Consider the following 23,384-nt stretch of genomic DNA (forward strand, 5'->3'; position numbering starts at 1 on the left):
AGATGTTGTTATTGATAGTAATAAAACTGAGTTGTACCATCTGCAACCGTGTTGGTTCGTCTGTATAGTGGAACACCCAACATGACACGTACTGCTCCTTTTCATTCAGCGTTTAATGGTTTAGCGGAGTGAGCTGTACATACACTGAAAGAAGGACTGAAGAGAATGGCAGCTGGTAATTTGTGAACTAAGCTTTGACAGTTATTGTACCACGCCACAAACAACAACAGGATTTTCACTGGCTGAAATGTTGATGGGTAGGAAGCCAAAGTCTCTCCTGGATCTGCTACATCCAAAGCGAGAGTAGGAACGAGACGGGAATTGCAGAAGGAGAGGCATGACTATCATGCAAAGGAGAGGCATTTCAATCCGGATGGCTGTGTCTATGTCAGGGATTTGGGCAGTAACCCATGATGGCTTCCTGTGGTTATTCGAACCAAAGTGGTTCAGTATCATTAGTGGGGAAGCTGATAAATGGAGGAGTCTTGCGGAGACACCAGCATCACATGTTTCCAGACAACACGGCAGAAGAAAATGCTGCTGTGAAAATTCTACAGCAATTGGTTCCTATTGCTCAGGGGCATCTGGTGGAGACTAGTCTGGGACAGATTGAAGGATTTCCTCTCACTAACAGCCTACCTACTTCTGTGCCCTCAAATCCGGCTCAACTGAACCAAGACTCACCAGTGTCTGCTGAGTCACTAGTGGTTCTATGCAGATCACAATACACTCGCAAAGTTCCTGAAAGACTGACATATTCGCTGCGGCATGTTATGATATTTGTTGTTGACTCTCCTTAAGGGGAATTGAACTTTAAGGGGGCGGGGAAAGAAACGTTGTGGAGTGTTTTAATGAACATCTTCCTCATTGATGATGTGTATAGATGTCTTCAACAAAAGCGCTCACATGTGTGTGACGTCATTGGGAGTGTGAGCTTGTGAGGGTTTGCAGGACAGCCATGAGGAGCTTGTGTATAGTTTGTGTTTAGCAGCTGATGCTGATGTCTGAAACCAAACTGTATTTTTAAAAATAAATTTAGAGTACGCAATTCATTTTTTTCCAATTAAGGGGGAATTTAGCGTGTTCAATCCACCTACCTTGCACATCTTTGGGTTGTGGGGGCGAAATCCACGCAAACACGGGGAGAATGTGCAAACTCCACACGGACAGTGACCCAGAGTCGGGATTGAACCTGGGACCTCGGCGCCGTGAGACTGCAGTGCTACCCACTGAGCCACCGTGCTGCCCTATCAAACTGTATAATATTGTTTTGTGAAGTAAAGAAGATTTAACTTTCACAATGCTTTCAACTACCTTTCTTGCTGTCAAGTTACCACAGGGACAATTAAAATGTGTGACTGCACTACCAGTTGTAGGTAACTCTGCATAGTAATGAAGTTATACTCGCATATATTGTTCACTGGAATCTCGTAATGAACTTGCATTGTCTCAAGCTGATGTGATAAATGGATAGCATTGCTTCCAGTTTATCTGGATTTACACCAACTTCATAACATTTTCGTGTTTACCCATTTATACAGCAAACGTAACCTGGAATTCCTCCTGCATCAAATAGTCAAAAACCTAACATGTAACAGGAGGAAAGGAACTGTGAATGGGGTAAAATAGGTATTAAGATGGGATTGAGATAGAAAGATGAGAGGCATGGGAAAGGGCAGTAGAGAAGAGAAAGAAAAATTCACATACACAAATCAGAGAATTTCTCTGGTGATTAAGGGTTTGGAGTTTTGATCCTGCCTCCTTGATCTTTATCATGGGCGACAGATAAATGAGTGTGTGCAATACACATAGGGGAAGAAATCTAGGGAAAGGAAAACAAAATATGAGAAGTTTAGAGAATCTCACATATTGAGAAAGAAAATCAAAAAGCTTTGTGAAAGTTTCATATTCTGCAAGGCTTTGGATTTATTGCCAGATCTGCATGCCAACTGTAAAACTGGCAGATTTCACTGTTGGGAAACCCCATTTTTGGTTGATTTTCCAGGCCACTGATTTGACATTTCTCAGCAGTGTCACAGTGGGCTTTGTAGCTGGCTTCATCGGAGCAGCACTCTGGAAACCTGGCATTGCTGGTGCAATTAAAAACAAAACAAAGAGAGACCGGGACATAGAGAAAAAGACAAAATATTTTGAAACAAATAGAAATTGAATCATGCAAAAGGGAGAGATGCTGCCAAGGATTTTTAGAAATAAAATAGCAAAGACTCTAGCTCTTCGCAGGATAAGAAATTGTTAAAGCGTGCCAAGTGAGCAAAGAGCAAAGCAGGTAATGATTTTAAGTGGGAAGTAGGGAGCGAGATAGTTACAAGAAGCCATTTAATAACAAAAGAACAAGATCTGAGCAGTGTACGGGAAATCCGATCGAAAAAGCAATTTGAATAAAATCCTGCGACGAATAGACACTTTCTTCAGAAATCAAATGTAGAGTTTACAATTTAAAAATGGCCAATTCCACCTCGTGGCGAGACGAGAGATGGGCTGGTGAGAAAGAGACATCTGCTGACTGTTAAAGCATGGCAGTTGCCTGTCCATCATGTTTTTAATAAAATTGGTAGGTATTTAGACATTTATTTTTTTTTAAAAAAATAATATTTTATTGAAAATTTTTGGTCAACCAACACAGTACATTGTGCATCCTTTACACAACATTATAACAATACAGATAATAATGACCTTTTTTATTTAAACAAGAACAAAAGAAAACAACAACAAATAAATAAATATTAAATAACAAAAATAAAAACTAGCCCTAATTGGCAACTGCCTTGTCTCAGGCCACCCTACCCCCCCCCCCCCCCCCCCCCCGAGTCCTGGGCTGCTGCTGCCTTCTTTTTTCCCCCATCTATCTTTCCGCAAGATATTCGACGAACGGTTGCCACCGCCTGGTAAACCCTTGAGCCGACCCCCTTAGGACGAACTTAATCCGCTCTAACTTTATGAACCCCGCCATATCATTTATCCAGGTCTCCGCCCCCAGGGGCTTGGCTTCTTTCCACATTAGCAATATTCTGCGCCGGGCTACTAGGGACGCAAAGGCCAAAACATCGGCCTCTCTCGCCTCCTGCACTCCCGGCTCTTGTGCAACCCCAAATATAGCCAACCCCCAGCTTGGTTCGACCCGGACTCCTACTACTTTCGAAAGCACCTTTGTCACCCCCATCCAAAACCCCTGTAGTGCCGGGCATGACCAAAACATATGGGTATGATTCGCTGGGCTTCTCGAGCACCTCGCACACCTATCCTCCACCCCAAAAAATTTACTGAGCCGTGTTCCAGTCATATGTGCCCTGTGTAATACCTTAAACTGAATCAGGCTTAGCCTGGCGCACGAGGACGACGAGTTTACCCTGTTTAGGGCATCTGCCCACAGCCCCTCCTCGATCTCCTCCCCTAGCTCTTCTTCCCATTTCCCTTTTAGTTCGTCCACCATAGTCTCCCCTTCATCCCTCATTTCCCTATATATATCCGACACCTTACCGTCCCCCACCCATTTCTTCGAGATGACTCTGTCCTGCACCTCTTGTGTCGGGAGCTGCGGGAATTCCCTCACCTGTTGCCTCGCAAAAGCCCTCAATTGCATGTACCTGAATGCATTCCCTTGGGGCAACCCATATTTCTCAGTCAGCGCTCCCAGACTCGCGAACTTCCCATCCACAAATAGATCTTTCAATTGCGTTATACCTGCTCTTTGCCACATTCCATATCCCCCATCCATTCCCCCCGGGGCAAACCTATGGTTGTTTCTTATCGGGGACCCCCCCCAATGCTCCGGTCTTTCCCCTATGTCGTCTCCACTGTCCCCAAATCTTCTGTGTAGCTACCACCACCGGACTCGTGGTATAGTTCCTTGGTGAGAACGGCAATGGGGCTGTCACCATAGCCTGCAGGCTGGTCCCCCTACAGGACGCCCTCTCTAATCTCTTCCACGCCGCTCCTTCCTCCTCTCCCATCCACTTACTCACCATTGAAATATTAGCGGCCCAATAATACTCACTTAGGCTCGGTAGTGCCAGCCCCCCCCTATCCCTACTACGCTGTAAGAATCCCTTCCTCACTCTCGGAGTCTTCCCGGCCCAAACAAAACCCATGATACTCTTTTCTATCCTTTTGAAAAAAGCCTTCGTGATCACCACCGGGAGGCACTGAAACATAAAGAGGAATCTCGGGAGGACCACCATCTTAACCGCCTGCACCCTCCCTGCCATTGACAATGCTACCATATCCCATCTCTTGAAATCTTCCTCCATCTGTTCCACCAACCGCGTCAAATTTAGCCTGTGCAATGTGCCCCAATTCTTAGCTATCTGGATCCCCAGGTAACGAAAGTCTCTTGTTACCTTCCTCAACGGTAGGTCTTCTATTTCTCTACTCTGCTCCCCTGGATGCACCACAAACAGCTCACTCTTCCCCATGTTCAATTTATACCCTGAAAAATCCCCAAACTCCCCAAGTATCCGCATTATTTCTGGCATCCCCTCCGCTGGATCCGCCACATATAGTAGCAGATCATCCGCATATAAAGATACCCGGTGTTCTTCTCCTCCCCTAAGTATTCCCCTCCATCTCTTGGAACCTCTCAGCGCTATCGCCAGGGGCTCAATCGCCAGTGCAAACAGTAATGGGGACAGAGGACATCCCTGCCTTGTCCCTCTATGGAGCCGAAAATATGCCGATCCCCGTCCATTCGTGACCACACTCGCCACTGGGGCCCTATACAACAGCTGCACCCATCTAACATACCCCTCTCCAAACCCAAATCTCCTCAACACCTCCCACAGATAATCCCATTCCACTCTATCAAATGCTTTCTCGGCATCCATCGCCACTACTATCTCCGTTTCACCCTCTGGTGGGGCCATCATCATTACCCCTAACAGCCTCCGTATATTCGTGTTCAGCTGTCTCCCCTTCACAAACCCAGTTTGGTCCTCATGAACCACCCCCGGGACACATTCCTCTATTCTCATTGCCATTACCTTGGCCAGGACCTTGGCATCCACATTGAGGAGGGAAATTGGTCTGTAGGACCCGCATTGTAGCGGATCCTTTTCCTTCTTTAAGAGAAGCGATATCGTTGCTTCTGACATAGTAGGGGGCAGTTGTCCCCTTTCCTTTGCCTCGTTAAAGGTCCTCGTCAGTAGCGGGGCGAGCAAGTCCAAATATTTTCTGTAAAATTCAACTGGGAATCCGTCCGGTCCCGGGGCCTTTCCCGTCTGCATGTTCCTAATTCCTTTCACCACTTCTTCTACCGTGATCTGTGCTCCCAGTCCCACCCTTTCCTGCTCTTCCACCTTGGGAATTTCCAGCCGATCCAAAAAATCCATCATTCTCTCCCTCCCATCCGGGGGTTGAGCTTCATACAATTTTTTATAAAATGTCTTGAACACTTCGTTCACTCTCTCCGCTCCCCGCTCCGTCTCTCCTTCCTCGTCCCTCACCCCCCCTATTTCCCTCGCTGCTCCCCTCTTCCTCAATTGGTGTGCCAGCAATCTGCTCGCCTTCTCTCCATATTCATACTGTACACCCTCCATTGTGCCTCTGCAGTGCCTGTAGTCAGCAAGTCAAATTCCACATGCAGCCTTTGCCTTTCCCTGTACAGTCCCTCCTCCGGTGCTTCCGCATATTGTCTATCCACCCTCAAAAGTTCTTGCAGCAACCGCTCCCGTTCCTTACTCTCCTGCTTCCCTTTATGTGTCCTTATTGATATCAGCTCCCCCCTAACCACCGCCTTCAACACCTCCCAGACCACTCCCACCTGAACCTCCCCATTGTCATTGAGTTCCAAGTACTTTTCAATGCATCCCCTCACCCTTAGGCACACCCCCTCATCCGCCATTAGTCCCATGTCCATTCTCCAGGGTGGGCGCCCTCTTGTTTCCTCCCCTATCTCCAAGTCTACCCAGTGTGGGGCATGATCCGAAATGGCTATAGCCGTATATTCCGTTCCCCTCACCCTCGGGATCAATGCCCTACCCAACACAAAAAAGTCTATGCGTGAATAGACTTTATGGACATAGGAGAAAAACGAGAACTCCTTACTCCTAGGTCTACTGAATCTCCACGGGTCCACCCCTCCCATCTGCTCCATAAAATCCTTAAGCACCTTGGCTGCTGCCGGCCTCCTACCAGTCCTGGACTTCGACCTATCCAGCCTTGGTTCCAACACCGTGTTAAAGTCTCCCCCCATTATCAGCTTTCCGGTCTCTAGGTCTGGGATGCGTCCTAGCATTCGCCTCATAAAGTTGGCATCGTCCCAGTTCGGGGCATACACGTTTACCAAAACCACCATCTCTCCCTGTAATTTGCCACTCACCATCACGTATCTGCCCCCGTTATCCGCCACTATAGTCTTCGCCTCGAACATTACCCGCTTCCCCACTAATATAGCCACCCCCCTGTTTTTCGCATCCAGCCCCGAATGGAACACCTGCCCCACCCATCCTTTGCGCAACCTAACCTGGTCTATCAGTTTCAGGTGCGTTTCTTGTAGCATAACCACATCTGCTTTAAGTTTCTTAAGGTGTGCGAGTACTCGTGCCCTCTTTATCGTCCCGTTAAGCCCCCTCACGTTCCACGTGATCAGCCGAGTTGGGGGGCTTCCCACCCCCTCCCTTGCCGGTTAGCCATCATCTTTTTCCAGCTTCTCACCCAGTTCCCACGCAGCTGTATCTCTCCCAGACGGTGCCCCCCCGCCCATCCTTTCCCGTACCCACTCCCCCCTTTCCCCAGCAGCAGCAACCCAGTAATTCCCCCCTCCCCCCCCCCCCCCCCCTGCCAGACCCCCCGCTAGCGTAATTACTCCCCCCATGTTGCTCCCAGAAGTCAGCAAACTCTGGCTGACCTCGGCTTCCCCCCGTGATCACGGCTCGCACCGTGCGACGCCCCCTCCTTCCTGCTTCTCTATTCCCGCCATAATTATCATAGCGCTGGAACCAAGCCCGCGCCTCTCCCTCGGCCCCGCCTCCCATGGCCAACGCCCCATCTCCTCTCCCTCCCCACCTCCCCCCATCACCACCTGTGGGAGAAAGAAAAGTTACCATACCGCAGGATTAAAACATAAAACCCCTCTTCGCCCCCCCCCATTCGCCCCACCACTTTGTCCAAACGTTCATTTTCATAATCCAATCATTCCAATTTTTCTTCTACAATAAAAGTCCACGCTTCATCCGCCGTTTCAAAGTAGTGGTGCCTCCCTTGATATGTGACCCACAGTCTTGCCGGTTGCAGCATTCCAAATTTTATCTTCTTTTTGTGAAGTACCGCTTTGGCCCGATTAAAGCTCGCCCTCCTTCTCGCCACCTCCGCACTCCAATCTTGATAAACGCGGATCACCGCGTTCTCCCATTTACTACACCGAGTTTTCTTCGCCCATCTAAGGACCATTTCTCTATCCTTAAAACGGAGGAATCTCACCACTATGGCTCTGGGAGTTTCTCCTGCTCTCGATCCTCGCACCATAACTCGGTATGCTCCCTCCACCTCCAACGGATCCGTCGGGGCCTCCGCTCCCATTAACGAGTGCAGCATCGTGCTCACATATGCCCTGACGTCCGCCCCCTCCACACCTTCAGGAAGGCCAAGAATCCTCAAGTTGTTCCTCCTTGCGTTGTTTTCCAGTGCCTCCAACCTCTCCACAGATCGTTTCTGGTGTGCCTCCTGTATCTCCGACTTCACCACCAGGCCCTGTATATCGTTCTCATTCTCTGCTGCTTTCGCCTTCACGACCCGAAGCTCCTGCTCCTGGGTCTTTTGTTCCTCTTTCAGCCCTTCAATCGCCTGTAATATCGGGGCCAACAACTCTTTCTTCATTTCCTTTTTTATCTCCTCCACGCAGCGTTTCAAGAACTCTTGTTGTTCAGGGCCCCATATGAAACTGCCACCTTCCGACGCCATCTTGGTTTCTGCTTGCCTTCCTTGCCGTTGTTCCAAAGGATCCGCTGCAATCCGGCCACTTTCCTCTCCTTTTTCCATCCGTGTCCAGGGGGAACACCCTTCTGGTTTACCGCACGGTGTTTTTAGCCGTTAAAATTGCCGTTGGGGCTCCTATCAAGAGCCCAAAAGTCCGTTCCACCGGGAGCTGCCGAAACGTGCGACTCAGCTGGTCATCGCCGCACCCGGAAGTGCATTTAGACATTTATGACGTTAATCAAAGACAGACTTGTTACAGCTAAGTCAAGTTTGATGATATTTGATCAATTTAATCGTCGTTTGGCTAAAGTGATCAAATTTGCACTGTCCTCAAATCCATTTCCTTCCTCTTGCAATGACTTTTATTGCATTATGTTTTTATAGTCCCTTCTTTAAGTCCTCTTTCTTGTAATTTTGTCCCTTCTCCCCAAAGTGGCAGACTCCCCCTGAAATACAGTTAAATAATGGTGCCATTTCCCCTCCAGGATCACCTGATTAGATATCTGTTTTTTTTTCATTTGCGAGATCGCTGTGAAAGTTAGTGAGGAGTTCAGAGCCCTTGGGCGGGATTCACCGGTCGTCGACACCAAAATTGCATTCGACTATCGGCCAGAGAATCAAAGTTCCCGACCAAATCGGGGGCGGCGCCGCTTTTGCGATGCTCCGCCCCCTCAAAAGCCACATATCAACGGCCTCAGGACATTGCCTGAGGCCCGCCCCCCGATGCTCCGCCCACCCGACCGGCCGAGTTCCCGAGGTAGTGAACCTCTCAAGGTCTCACCCATTGGGAACTCGGCGTGGCGGCTGCGGACTCAGTCCAGCGCTGCCACAGTAGGGGGTGGGCTGATCTGCGGGCAAGGGGGACTTTGCCAGGGGCTGGGGCACTGTGAGGGAGTGGTCTGGGACGCGGGAGCCGGCCAAAGCTATTTTGCAGGCCGGGCCCGTGAGTGGCCGGCACCATGTTGCACGGCGCAGCCGATGCAGGCCGCTGCCGTGCGCATGCGCAGCCAGGGACCTGGCAATTCTCTGGGCCTTATCGGCAGCTAGAGCCGGGTGCTCTACGCTGCCCTGATGCTAGCCCCCAGGCAAACGGAGGATCCGTGGTCGTTTTGTGCCATTTTTTCTGTCATAAAACACCACCGTTCCCATGCCGACGTGGGGACATAGCCTCAAAGTCGGAGAATCCAGCCCCTATTTCTAACTTGGACTTTCCCGCAATGGTCACTGCAGAGCAAATAATGGAAAATACCTGTGATTTCTTGTGCACAACAAAATCATTATCTTTTATTAAGACTTTATGATCTTTATTCTGTACATGGGAATCCTAATGACATTTCTCTCCCCACCCCCCCTCTATCTTTTGCCCAGGGCTTGCAAGTCTAATTGTATTACCTGTGTTGTCACCCTGGGCTCAGATCAATGAATGTAGCATGATTTAACAGCAGTCTGTATGGCTTCTGCCCATACAGTGCCATGCAGGTACCGATAGAGCTCTCGGGGAAGCCCTCGTTTATTTTGCTGATTATGATACATCACGGTTGAGAAAATTATTTTTTGTTTTAATTGTACAGCTTTGACCAGGAAAGCTGTTTGATGTTTCCATGTGTTACGATCCCTGTTGATTTTATAACTGGATGGGAAGATCTCAGAATGGAACCCTGGCTCGAAAGACCGTAACTTTTAAATTGTTTTCATAAGATGTAGAGGAACAGAGTCACAGATCGCTAATAACAAAAAAACATTCATTAAATGCGAAAAACTTGGATTATGATACAATATGCCTTTACTCCTTTATTTTAACAATAATAATAATAATCGCTTATTGTCACAAGTCGGCTTCAATGAAGTTACTGTGAAAAGCCTCTAGTCGCCACATTCTGGCGCCTGTTCGGGGAGGCGGGTACGGGAATTGAGCCTGCGTTGCTGGCCTTGTTCTGCATTACAAACCAGCTGTTTAGCCCACTGTGCTAAACCAGCTATAGAAACACAGTTGGAACCTAACCAGTCCCCACACATACAACCACCTTTTCCCAGCATGAATCTAACTATAGGTTTACCCTTCCAGGCATGGAAACGTTAAATTCAACACACTTAATACTATACCTTATTTCTGATGTTTACCAATGCAAATAAAAATCCCTTAAAAATAACTTTGTTTCCCTAACGCACATTATGCAGCGAAAATAGTATTTGAACATTTCCCAGAAAAGATGTCTTAATGCACTGGAGCATATGGACCTGAACAGTTACTTACAGTCCTGTGGCCAGCAGTGAAATTATGTCCCTGTTGGTGCCTTGGCAATATTTTTCCTTGTTTCTGCTCAGGATGTTTTCGATATGGCGGTTAAAAAACCTTCCATTAATTCTCAAGTGAAATGAAATGAAAATCGCTTATTTTCACAAGTAGGCTTCAATGAAGTTACTGTGAAAAGCCCCTAGTCGCCTGTGTTTCTGCAATTTAAAGAAATGTATTCACTCACCCAGCCAATATGTTGCTGAAAGCCTGTGCTTTCCAAAGTTCATTGTACTGATATTTACTGATGTTCTAATCTCATGTTGGAAGCTGCACAAAAATAGTTGCAACCTTCATATTTTTTTTCAGTTTTCCAAACTGTCATTATATCTCTTTGAACGTTGTGCCAGAGAGGATGAATGGTCTCACCCACAACCACTTCTCCAGCTTGTCATGTGTTTAACAAGTTTACCTATTTAAACACCCAAGGTGGATTTCTTAATCTGGTTGTTGGCTTTCTGCGAGGAATCAGCCCAAAGTTATTTGGTCAATTCCTCTCTCCCTGAATTAAACTTCCAAATCTGTTTTTTTTGATTGGCTGGATTTCTGCCAATGAAAACTTGCTTTTTCAGAACTTTTTTTTTAATCTCCGAAATGGACCAAGCATAAGAGAAAGCAAAGTAAAAGTAATTTCTTTGGAAAAAGGAAAGTTATACCATATTAATTAGGAAAAAAGGCTTAATTTGTAAGTGGAAGAAAAACCATCAACTTAAAACCAGAAAAAACTGTGGTGGGAAGTGAGATTATATGTTAACATTTTTAAGTGTTAAGTGTTTTAATTTTTATACTATTGAGTTGAAATTTACCCTGTAGTGATTAAACAATCCCTGGATGCTACAGGGGGTTGTTGCTGTCGTAGAAATACTTCCAGCATAAGGTTGAGGGCTTCGGGACCTCCATGTCAGAACCAAATGGGGTCCCAAGCTTGTAGTTGCCAGTGGTGGGATTGGCTCAGCAATCTTCCATGGGACAACCTCTTAGTTGGCCATTTTGTTAAGGATAGCGGGTGGGCGTTTGATGCTGCTTGCCCAACCAGAGGCTCAGCAGCCCTGGAGCCTCGGCAGCCCCACCAGGAGAAGTGGGCGTTACTGAGGCAGATCAGAGAATGCAAGGGCACCTTAACGTGGCGGCACCCTCACTGGACTGCAGGGCAGTGAAGAAATAAATATGATCTAGGTCAGTAGATTCATTGGGTGAAGAGTAACACCCTTCTGCACCAGGCTTGGCCAAGGTTGACGTCTTTCATTCTTGTAATTCCGTCAATGGGAAATAGAGCCTCCGGTTTCCTTGGTGCCCTCAACCTGCCACATGGAGACAGCCTTCTTTGAGTTGATGGCCTCCACACGTAGTGGAAGGGCCACTGTGCTGGCAGTAAAATGCCCCAAATTAGAGCCTTATCAAGTATAATTGGCTACCCACCATTGTGGAGCAGGAAACCAATCTTATCCACAGCCTGCCCTTCAGGAAGTTCCCTGGATACGGGAAATCTTGACCACAGAGTGCAGTCTGGTTGCACTTAGAACTAGAATAATTTGAGTTGGGCTAATTAAAGGAGAGAAACTGTACTGGGGAGAGAACGCTTCCCAGTTGTTATTTGTGCATCAACTAAATCAAATGAGTTGATGGAATGGTTTAGAAGTATTTCTTTATTTCTCATATGTTAGAGGGTGTGATCTCTCCTGAGATGTTGATCTCTCCTGAGATGTCAATAGTTATCTTATGAGCAAATGTTGGACAGGCTGGGTCTGTAACCATTGGAGTTCAGAAGAATGAGAGATTAATTTATTGAAACATATACTCTGAGGGCACTGGACAGAATGGATGCTGAAAGGATGCTTCCCCTTGTGGAAGCTAGGGGATAAGATATAAAAATAAGGAGTTTCTCATTTAAGACTAGGATGAGAAATATTTCCCCTCAGAGGGCTGTGAGCATTTGAAACTTTCTTTCCAGGAGAGTGGCGGAGGCAGGGTCATTGAAGATTTTAAAGATAGAGGTAGATAGCTTCTTCGTTAAGAAAGAGGTCAAAGGTTACCAGGGAGGGGGTGTAGGGAATGTGAAATTGAGGCCACAATCAGATCAGCTATGATCTTATTGAATGGTAGCCATGATGTGGAGATGCCGGCGTTGGACAGGGGTGGGCACAGTAAGAAGTCTTACATCACCACTAGGTTAAAGTCCATCAGGTTTGTTTCGAATCACTAGCTTTTGAAGGGCAGCTCCTTCATCAGGTGAGTCACCTGATGAAGGAGCTGCGCTCTGAAAGCTACTGTTTCCAAACAAACCTCTTGGACTTTAACCTGGTGTAAGACTCCTTTTGAATGGTGAATTAGGCTCAATGGGCCAAATGGCCTACTCATGCTCCTAATTCATATGTTATTATAGCCACTTATGAACAGCAGCATTCTGGGTATCTGCAAGGCTGCTTCACCATTACCTTTGAGGGCAAATGGGGATGGGCAGCAAATACGAGCCTTGCTAATGATGCTCACATCCCATGTAAGAATAAAAAGAACTATCATTTTCAAACTGCTAAACATTTACAGTTAGGTAACTATAAGCTATTGCGTAGTTTATGCTCAAGGAAGTAATACCAAATTACGAATGGTGAGGCGGTGGCTTAGTGGTATTGTCACTGGATTAGTAATTCAGAGACCCAGGATATGCTCTAGGATCCCGGATTCAAATCCCATCAGGGGAGATGGATAAATATAAATGCAATAAAAAGAATCTGGAATTAAGTTTGATGATGACCATGAAACCATTGTCAATTGTTGTTAAAAACCCATCTGGTTCACTTAAGGGAAGGAAATCTGCTGTCCTTACCCAATCTGGCCTACATGCAACTCCAGACCCACAGCAATGTGGTTGACTCTTAACTGTCCCCCACTGAAATACCTTGCAAGCCACTCAGTTCAAGGGCAATTAGGGATGGGCAACATTGTTAAACACATGTGGATGCCCACATCCCAAGGACTAATAAAAAAATAAGTGCAGCAAATATGCATCAAATATAGATGGAGAGGGGTGGAAGATCTTTTTCTATCTTAGGAGCAGAGGTTTGTGGTAGAGATGCACTTGAAAATTAACTATGCTAGATCATCAAATGTGAAGAATGATGGATTTCTTTTCCCTATACACAAGAACGAACAGATATGCATTAGAAGTGGACAGCTGAAAAATATGCCAAAACGGGGTTTGGTGAGTTGAAAACTTGGGAATCATCCTTGAAATATCTACCTAATAAAAAAAATCTTTGGGGAGAAATGGATGTCCTTTGTTAATCCCAATCAGATAACTTGCCTTGCCTTGAAGGACTAAATTTCAGTGCATGTCAGTTAATGGGGACTTGATTAATGGTAACATTTCTGCAAAGCTGCCAACATATCCTGCCTTCTGATGTGCTTACTTACCAGGAAATATTGGATTAAAGAAGCAGTATTCTTGCCTCAGGATTTCCTTTATTAAGGCATTCTTTGATCATACACAACCAATTGGCAATTTTCCTGCGGATGTCGCTTCTTTTGCTGAGCAACCTGTTTCAATCTGGCTAATTGTATTGTAAAGCTTTTTTAAAATCACGGATTCCATCTTATCTTCAACTTTTAAAGAAATACTGCCAACCTGGTTATTGTGATTTAAAAAAAAAAAAAAATTACTTTACCCAAAATTGGAAAGGTTAAATACCCAGAAGGAAATATTTCCAATTGGTGAATTGACTAACAAAGAAATGCTGTCACTTAATCTTTACTTTGGCAGCGGTGCTTGATTTATAATCAGGATCTTGTGCATCAAATTATTTTTATAGGGTGGTGGTCAGTTTTACTAAACTCTTTTGCCGCTTTTTATCTTTTCCAACATACTATGTATAAAGAAATACTAATGTTTTATTTAATGTTTTCTTATTGCCTTTTTGTTACATGTGCATTATTTGAACAATTGTGATAATTGACAGTATATTCTACAAGCAATAATGCTGATAGTGGTCATGATTGCATATGTTAAAGTTGAAATATGAGATCTGAAGCGAGAGGTGAGGACCCTGTCAGCGAGTTTGGATTAAACACAAAGTGTGAACTTTGTCGACTTTTCAGAATCTCCAGTTCTGTTTACAATATTTATTGGAGCATTTATTAGAACAATAATTTTTCAAACTAACAAATTAAATATTTTAAGAGCTTAATTCTGCCTCGGATTTTATTATCTTGGAACTTAATTGGAACATTGTTTTTCTGAATCCATTATTACAAGATGTGCAATTCAAAAATGTACATACAGTGCCAATAGCAGATGTGGAAGAAAAATAAATCTGCAGAATTAGAGAGATGTTCAACTTCACACACTTAGTGGAGCAGATCTGCTCTGTAGTTTGGATATTTTAGGTGAAATGTGTTTTATGGTTTTATTGATGTGAGTCTACCATCGTGTGTGGTATTGTAAGTGGTAAATGTAAACATACACAGACCACAAATTCAAAGATAATGGCCGGGATCTGCAATCAACACTTGTTGAACCTGACAGGCTGATATAACCCAAAAGCTCAATTTTCCCATTTTAAGAATTACCCAACTCCAAATTATTTGGCACTTGAAAGATACAACACTAGGGCTTCAAGTGCTGTCTATGATCACCACCCCTCCCCCCTCATTTCCATCTTCCTGCAAAGTTTCCATCAAGAAGCATTGTTAAAGGTCCCCTGCTGTAATCCCTCCCTTCTCATTTTTTTTAAGATGTTGATTTCTGTTAGGCTGTGGTTCTGCAGCACAGGCAATCCTCTCGCAATTCGCACAAGTGACCATTCTCCAAATGTATCAGTCTTTGTTGAACTAGTCCTCATCCCACTTCAGGAAAATTGTTTCTTGGAAATTTAGATGGCAGGCTGGGATTTTTAATTAATATTTTGATATCAGCCTTGGCTCAGTGGTAGCAATCATCTGGTGGAGATTGGTTAACTCAACAGTCTCTGGGAATCAAATCTGAGAGTGTCCACTCCTTATGAGTTGATGCTTCATCTAGTATTGCTCTTCGTGTACTGGACACAATTTTTGGTTTCCTCCCCCACCCCACCAGCTGCCCCCCCCCCCCCCCCCCCCAACCCAGTTCAGAGAGTCAGTAGGATAGTGACAAGAGAATAAAATAATACAGGTTACTGCATATTTGCATGAGTTTGTTGCAGTATTGTAATAATCAGAGTTTGCAAAAACACACAGCATGCACAATCAGCAATTATCATTGATGCTAAAATCCTATTGGTGGAAAGGTGATTGTCCAATGATTGCAAGCTTGCATCCTCTGTCCCTTGTCTTTCGTGCCTGATCCATATTTTTGCATATCAAAAGCCCATTTAACTTGATTGTTGTTATTGATACTGATGTTTCATGTGAACATGCATATTAGAAAATCATGGGAGGGATTCTCCGAGCCCCGCACCGGGCCGGAGAATCGCCGCAACCGTGCCACGCCGCCCCGACGCCGGTATGCGATTCTCCAAGGAGCGGAGAATCGGTGCCATTTGCGCCGGCGCGTTTGGTGCAGCGCCGGTTGCAGGCCATGGCTGGGCCGCCGATTCTCCAGCCTTGACGGGCCGAGCGGCCGCGCGGAAACGGCAGAGTCCCGGCGGCGCCGTCCACACCTCGCAGCCGGCGGGAACTCTGCGCGCAGGGTCGGGGGGTGGCCTGTGGGGGGGGGGGGGGGGGGGAGAGGGGGGCTCCTTCACCAGGGGAGGGGGGGCCTCTGATGGGGTCTGGCCCGCGATCGGTATCCACCGATCGGTGGGCCGGCCTCTCCAGCCCTGGCCTTATTTTGTTACGCGGCCGGCCCCTGATCCCCCGCGCCATGTTGCGTCTGGGCCAGCGCGTTGAGGAAGTCTCCCGCGCATGCACGGGTTGGTGCGTGGCCCAGTTGGCACCGGGAAGGGAGGCTGGAGCGGAGTGAACCGCTCCAGCGCCATGCTGGCCCCCTGTGGCGGCCAGAATCGGTATTGCCCACACCTGTTTCGCACCGTCGTGAAACACGAAGGCGTTCATGACGGCACGGACACTCTGCCTCCATTTCGGAGAATCCCGCCCCATATCTTTTTATTTTGATACCCCTTATTCTTGTCCAAGAAAAGCACCAGGAAATAGAAGATTACTTTTTGGGATGTTGATCGGCATCTAATATATTGTATCGCACTGGCTAAGGGGCGGAACTCTCCCCCCATCCCCCCCCTCCCACCCCCTCGCCGGGTGGGAGAATCGCCCGGGCGCCGCGCGAGTTCCGCCACACCATCCCGATGCCCGCACGCGATTCTCCCACCCCCACCCAAACCGGCGCGGCGCGAATCATGGCTGGCCGTTGATAATGGGCGAGCAGCGATTTTCCGGGCCAGATGGGCCGAGCGGCCTGCCCAACACGACAGGTTCCCGCCGGCGCCATCCACACCTGGTCGCTGCTGGCGGGAACAGCGCGGGAACGCTGGGGGGGTGGGGGCGGCCTGTGGGGGGCGAGGGGGCTTCCTGCACTGGGGGTGGGGCTCAAAAGGGGTCTGGCCCGCGATTGGTGCCCACCAATCGGCGGGCCGGCCTCTCTGAAGGAGGACCTCCTTTTCTCCGCTGCCCCACAAGATCGATCCGCCATCTTCTTGCGAGGCGGCTGCGGGAGGAAGGCAACCGCGCATGCGTGGGTGACATCATTTACACGGCGCCGGTCATGTCATTTACGCTGCTCCTAGGGAACAGCCTTCAATGCCGGAGTGAAACACTCCGGTTTTCACTCCGGCGTCGGGACTTATTCTCCCGATGGGAGAATTGCGCCCAAGGTTTTTCATGAAGGCCTTGCCCCTCGCTTGAGGTGTGGTGATCCTCAGGTTAAATCCCCACCAGTCAACTCTCCCGGTCAAAGGGAAAAGCAGCCTATGGTCAAAGGGAAAAGCAGCCTATGGTCATCTGGGACTGTGGCGACTTTATATCATACAAATGTACATTATTGCGCAATATATTGTACAATATTATCTGTAATTTTTTAACAACGCTAGTGTCGACTTAGTTGACATTAACACCTGTGTTTTCCTCTGCCCTTTTCATTTTCAGTTTTAAAGTTTGACCTTTTTATCATGTTGTTGAGAGACAAGTTATTAATTAGTGGACATATTTGGAATCATTGTCGGAATTTTCTTTCTGTGTTTACTATGTCTGGATGCTGTTTGGATAATACCTTTTATGTTTTTATGCAGCATTCATACTTCATTACCCCTGATACGAGTGGACTACCTACTATACCTGAAAGTGTAAGTAGTACAACAACAGAGCGTGGATTTATTTCTGGTTCCTCATTTTTTTCAGAAGTTTGTTGGATATTTGTATTTTTTAAAATAAATTTAGAGTGCCCAATTAATTTTTCCAATCCACCTACCCTACACATCTTTGGGTTGTGGGGGCGAAACCCACACAAAACGGGAGAGAATGTGCAAACTCCACATGGCCAGTGACCCAGAGCCGGGATCGAACCTGGGACCTCGGTGCCTTAAAGGCAGCAGTGCTAACCACTGTGCCACGTGCTGCCCTGGATATTTGTATTTTAAAAAAAACATTGTAAATCACCCTTCCGTCTCTAACATCTGCGCTAAGTACATTTCATTTGCATGATGGCCAATTTTTTCCCTATTCCTTTTCCAGGTTGTGTCTAATTTTTACCAGAAGCGGGTAGAAACATTTTCATATACTCCTGAATTCAAAAAAATCACTCTCTATGAAAGCTAAATCAAAATATAACTCAACATGGCATATGATACAAACAGGTTAGCCAATAATTTGTATCAAAAACTTGAAAGTTCATATGATATAGGAGCAGAATTAGGCCATTTGGCCCATTGAGTCCTCCTTAAATTTACTTACTGTCAAAGCATCCACCACATTTTGGGGTAGCAAATTCCACATATTCACGACCTTTGGGCAACTCTGTTTTAAATTTGCTACCTATTATGGCAAGAAAGTGACCTGTGGGCAGCACGGTGCCGCAGTGGGTTAGCCCTGCAGCCTCATGGCGCTGAGGTCCCAGGTTCGATCCTGGCTCTGGGTCACTGTCTGTGTGGAGTTTACACATTCTCCCCGTGTTTGCGTGGGTTTCGCCCCCACAACCCAAAAATGTGCAGGGTAGGTGGAGTGGCCACGCTAAATTGCCCCTTAATTGGAAAAAAAAAAATGAATTGGGTAGTCTAAATTTAAAAAAAAAAGTGACCTGTTAACTTTTTGTTTACTTTGTTAACCTCTTTAAGATTGGATTCAATCTAATTGAATCTCAACCTGAGAGATGCCAGTGAAGTGCGAAAAGCCCGAAGAATGTGGGGTTCCATTTCATTAGGAGTTCAGCTTTGTGGTACAACTGTACAGGGGAGGTTTAATCTTTAAGCAATGCATGTGCAATGCAATCTGTAAGACTTTGACTCTTGGAAGATTTTGCTTCCAGTGGTATTTCCCAGTCAATATAAAGTCATCATTGCTGGAACGTGGGTGCATATGACAAATTTATTTTAGCTATAATACTGAGGAGCAAACAAAGAGTAGCGATGAAAAGCTGTTTCCCAGATTGGAGAAAGGTTTATTGTGAACCAGAGTTAGGACCCCTGATCTTCCTCATAAGTATTAATGACCTGGACCTTGGTCTGAAACACAATTTCAAAATGTTTTGATGAAATGAACCTTGGAAGCATTACAAACAATGATGTAATTTTTAAAAATTAACTCATGGCATGTGGGTGCCATTGACTGGGCCAGCATTTATTGCTTATCCTTAGTGTCCCTTGAGAAGGCAGTGGTGAGCTGCCTTCTTGAACCACTGCAGTCCCTGAGGTGCAGGTCCATCCACAGTGCTCTTAGGGAAGGAATTTCACAATTTTGATCCGGTGACAATGACGGAACGGCGATATATTTCCAAATCCGGTTGGTGAGTGACTTTGAGGGGAACTTGCCAGGGTGCTGTTCCCATGTGTCTGCTGTCCTTGTCCTTCTAGAAGTTGGTGGTCATGAGTTTGGAAGATGCTACCTAGGCAGCCTTGGTGAGTTCCAGCAGTGCATCTTGTAGATGGAACACACGACTGCCACTGTTGGTCAATGGTGGAGGGATTGAATATTTGTGGAAGGGGTAGTAATCAAGTGGGCTGCTTTGTCCTGGATGCTGTCAAGCTTTTTCTGTGTTGTTGGAGTTGCACTCTTCCAGGCATGTCATGAGACTCCTGACTGGTGCTTTGTAGATGGTGGACAGGGCTTTGGAGGGGTCAGGGGGTGAGTTACTCGCTGCAGGATTCCTAAACTTTGATCTGCTCTGGTAGCCACAGTATTTATATGGCTAGTCCAGTTTAGTTTCTGGTCAATGGCAATCTCCAGGATGTTTATAGTGGGGGATTCAGCGATGGTAATGCCACTGAATTTCATGGGGCAGTGGTTGGATCATCTCTTGTTGGAGATGGTCATTGCCAGGCATGTGTGTTGCATGAATGTTGCTTTCCACTTGTCAGCCGAAGCCTGGACATTGTTCTTGCTACATTTAGACATGAACTGTATCTCAGTCGTCGCCACGCATGGTGCTGAACATTGTACAGTCATCAGTGAATATCCCCACTTCTGACCTTAAGATGGAAGGAAGGTCATTTATGAAGCAGCTGAAGATAGTTGTGCCTTGGACACTACCCTAATGCAGGGAAATGTGAAGTGGTCTATTTTGGTAGGAATAATACAGAGAGACGAATAAACATAAATTGTACAGTTCTAAAGTTTTATAAGTGTACAAATCATTGAAGTTGTTTGGATAGGCTAAGAGTGTCGTTCATAAAGCCTATGGCTCCCTGGGCTTTATCAAAAGGACCATAGGCTACAAGAAGCAATGACGTTATGTTAAACCTGCATAAAAGACGGATTCAACTGGAGAATTGCATCCAGTTTTGGGCACCCCACATTAGGATTAATGTGAAGGTATTGGAGAACGCGCAGAAAAGGTTCACGAGAATAGTTCCAGGAATGAGGAACTTTATGTGTGTAGAAAGATTAGGGAAGTTGGGAGTGTTCTCTTTGGAGGTGAGAATGGTGAGAGGAGATTTCAATTAAAAATCATGAGGCGTCTGGACAGAGAGAAAGCGAGACATTGTTCCTATTAATGGAGGTATTGGGAACCAGAGGGCACAGGTTTAAGGTAATTGGCAAAAGAGGCAATGGCGACATGTGGAAGAACCTTTTCACTCAGCGAATGATCGACATTTTTGAATGCGTTTCCCGAGAGTGTGGTGGATGTAGGGTCAATTGAGGCTTCCCTAAAAGGAGTTGGATATCTATCTGATAAAGGAAATTTTGCAGGGTTCGGCTGGAGAAGGTGGAGGACTGGCACTCAGTGAATTGCTCCTACTCTGGACCAGCAGAGACGAGATGGACTGAATGATTTCCTTCTGGGCTGTAATCTATTCTGATTTAAGTCACTTGCTAAAGCTCTCTCTGGAGTCAACCATGATGTGCAAAAGGGCTACCGGTAGCTTTGGAGTTCTCCTAGGCTATCAGCCACTGTCTTCTGGGTGAAAACAGGAGTGAAGGTTTTGGTGGCCTTCTCATATTCCTCCCAAGTCCAATTTTCTAAAAATGTTCAATTATGTAATAACCAACTATGTGGAAATATAGGAATTCATGTGATTGAAGTGGGGCTATTTCGATCATGTTTAAAGGCTTTGCACTCAGAGTGGAATGATTTCAACTTCCAATGCTTCCTCATTGAGACTGACGTGGAGGTTGAGTGAACAACTTCATGTTGATTGAGAACTAGCATTTTGGAGCCATTGATAAGAAAAAGATAAATTTGAAACGGATGTAATTGGGTGTTTTTATAAATATAGAACAGTATTATATCTAAATACCCTTGGTTATGTAGAAACAGAATTCCAGATGTTATAGGCGCTATTCTCCCCCCCACCCCCCCCGGGTGGGAGAATCGCCGGGGCGCCGCGCGAATCACGCCACGCCGCCCCGACCCCCGCACGCAATTCTCCCACCCCCCGGAAACCAGCGGCGCGCGATTCGCACCGGGCCACTCGGAGAACCGGCGAGCGGATATTCTCCGGCCGGATGGGCCGAGCGGCCGTTACGATATGACAGGTTCCCGCCGGTGCCATCCACCCCTGGTCGCTGTCGGCAGGAACTCTGCAGGAACGCCATGTTGGTGAGGGGCGGCGTGAGTAAGACGCTCCCCGCGCATGCGCAGGATGGCATGGCCCAACTGCACATGCACAGGATTGGGCTGCCCCAACTGCGCATGCGTGGATTGGTGCAGCGCCCATTTGGCACCGCGTAAGGACGCTGGAGCGGCGTGAACCACGCCAGCGCCGCGCTGGCCCCCTGTGGGGGCCAGAATAGGTCGTGCCCGGGCTCTGATCGCGCCGTCGTGAAACGCGGCGGCGTTCGCAACGGTTCGAACACTTGGCCTCCATATCGGCGAATCGCCCCCGATAACTCAAAACAACAAAATGTTCAAATGAAGAAGAACTGTCTTTTATTGCATACCTAACTTGCAATTCATTTTCCATTTATGCATTGCAGAGAAATATGACTGAATATTTTGTTGCTGTGGATGTCAACAATATGTTGCAACTTTATGCCAGTATGCTGCACGAACGACGTATTATCATTACCTCCAGTAAACTTAGCACTGTGAGTACTTGTGCCACCTAATGGAAAGGGAGGCTTTTTTTTCATCAGACAGCATTTTCTCTCAACGTGATATACACATAAAAGATTTACTCCTTTCCATTCTTGCTAGACAATGTCAGAGCTTGGTATGAAAGATGGCTTTGACTTGACTTTTGTGTGTACAAAAGTTCAAGCTCCACAAGGTTGTCTTGGCTATATTCAGATAAATTAATTATTACTTGTTATCAGGAGATGAGAGGTTCTTGACTCTTCAGAGCTCATTTAACTGTCTTGTAGCTAATGTAGTTGATTCTTGAGGGCCTTTGTGTTCTTTACTCACTTGGAGCTTGCACTGCCAAGGCTACTTGAGAGAAAGAAAATGATCCTGATAATGGTTACTTCAAGTTGTAATAAGTAAATTGATTCCTGCTCCTGGGTAGCAGATTGAGAAGATGTAATATTACTGTTTTAGGAAAAGGCTGCTAATGCTTTGTGATTGAAGTGGGGCTATTTCGATCATGTTTAAAGGCTTTGCACTCAGAGTGGAACCAAGTATCTGGGTAATTCAAAGCCAGTTATTTACTTTGCAACCATAATGAACAGGCCTTTAAGCATATAGTAAAGGACTAATTTCTAGATTTCTCCGATGCTTCATTAAACATAAGTTTTTATGTAGTCTGTAAGACAAAGTGCAGCTGTCTTCGATCCGTGAAGCTTCAGACTAACCTAACGAACGGTTGTGATTCCTAATGTCCCAATATAATCTGATTGAGGGTGTGGAACAGTAGTTTTTAATAATAACCAAAATAAACCTAGCACCAATTGAATCCCAAAAAATGTTGCTTTGAGTATTGGAACTGATTTACTTCAATGCAAATGGGCCACTTTGTTAATTAGCAGGGATTTTGTTTTACAACGCAAGGGCGTTGAATTCTCCCCATCTTCATGGGCCTGTTTGTAATCCACCAGTTTTTAACATTCATTCATGGCGAGTCACAGATGCTCCAAAACCCCTTTTGTGACCGATAATGCAACTCCCAGGAGTCTCAGTGCCTGAATTCCAACCGTCAGTGACATCCATCCCTGTCTCCTTCCCATACCCATAAAAGTTGGCTATTCCTCGAAAATTGAATCTTTTGAAGCAGTTAAAGTGCACTCCAGTCTTTCTATCGACTAGCCTTCCTGCAAGCAACAATTCTTTCCACTGAAAGAAAGGTAATTATCTCCTTCATTATTTTTTCAAGAGCCTCCCTTGACAAAAGAAGTCATTTCTCACCAGTGTAGGCGTCTTTATAATATCTGGTGAAAGATGAAATATATTAAAGAAAATATTGCACCTGGCTGAATCCTCAGTAATAGTTTGTTACAGGCATTGTTTCTTTCCTATTATTATGCGCCCCCTGTCCCCACCTTTGTTCTGTAGCTGATCTGGTCATGTGTATTTATCCCTCCTTGGTTGGGAATTGTTTTCAGACTCTGCTGTTGTTTCAATAATTCTGGTATGGTTTACTGTCTCCACTGA

General features: G+C 46.1%; 1 protein-coding gene across 3 annotated transcripts in view; it reads left to right on the plus strand.

The window, feature by feature from the left end:
* Positions 1-23,384, plus strand: part of dennd1b (DENN/MADD domain containing 1B) — a 415,175-nt gene that overhangs the window by 236,013 nt on the left and 155,778 nt on the right. For 2 of the 3 annotated variants that reach the window (XM_072511469.1, XM_072511471.1), the window contains 3 exons: positions 13,365-13,421; positions 17,434-17,487; positions 21,773-21,883. In XM_072511469.1, coding sequence (XP_072367570.1) covers positions 13,365-13,421; positions 17,434-17,487; positions 21,773-21,883 — 222 coding nt within the window. The remainder of the gene's footprint in view (positions 1-13,364; positions 13,422-17,433; positions 17,488-21,772; positions 21,884-23,384) is intronic. The other variant, XM_072511470.1, reaches the window with a different exon arrangement.

The sequence above is a fragment of the Scyliorhinus torazame genome, chromosome 7, assembly GCF_047496885.1.
Source record: "Scyliorhinus torazame isolate Kashiwa2021f chromosome 7, sScyTor2.1, whole genome shotgun sequence".
Lineage (NCBI taxonomy): Eukaryota > Metazoa > Chordata > Chondrichthyes > Carcharhiniformes > Scyliorhinidae > Scyliorhinus > Scyliorhinus torazame.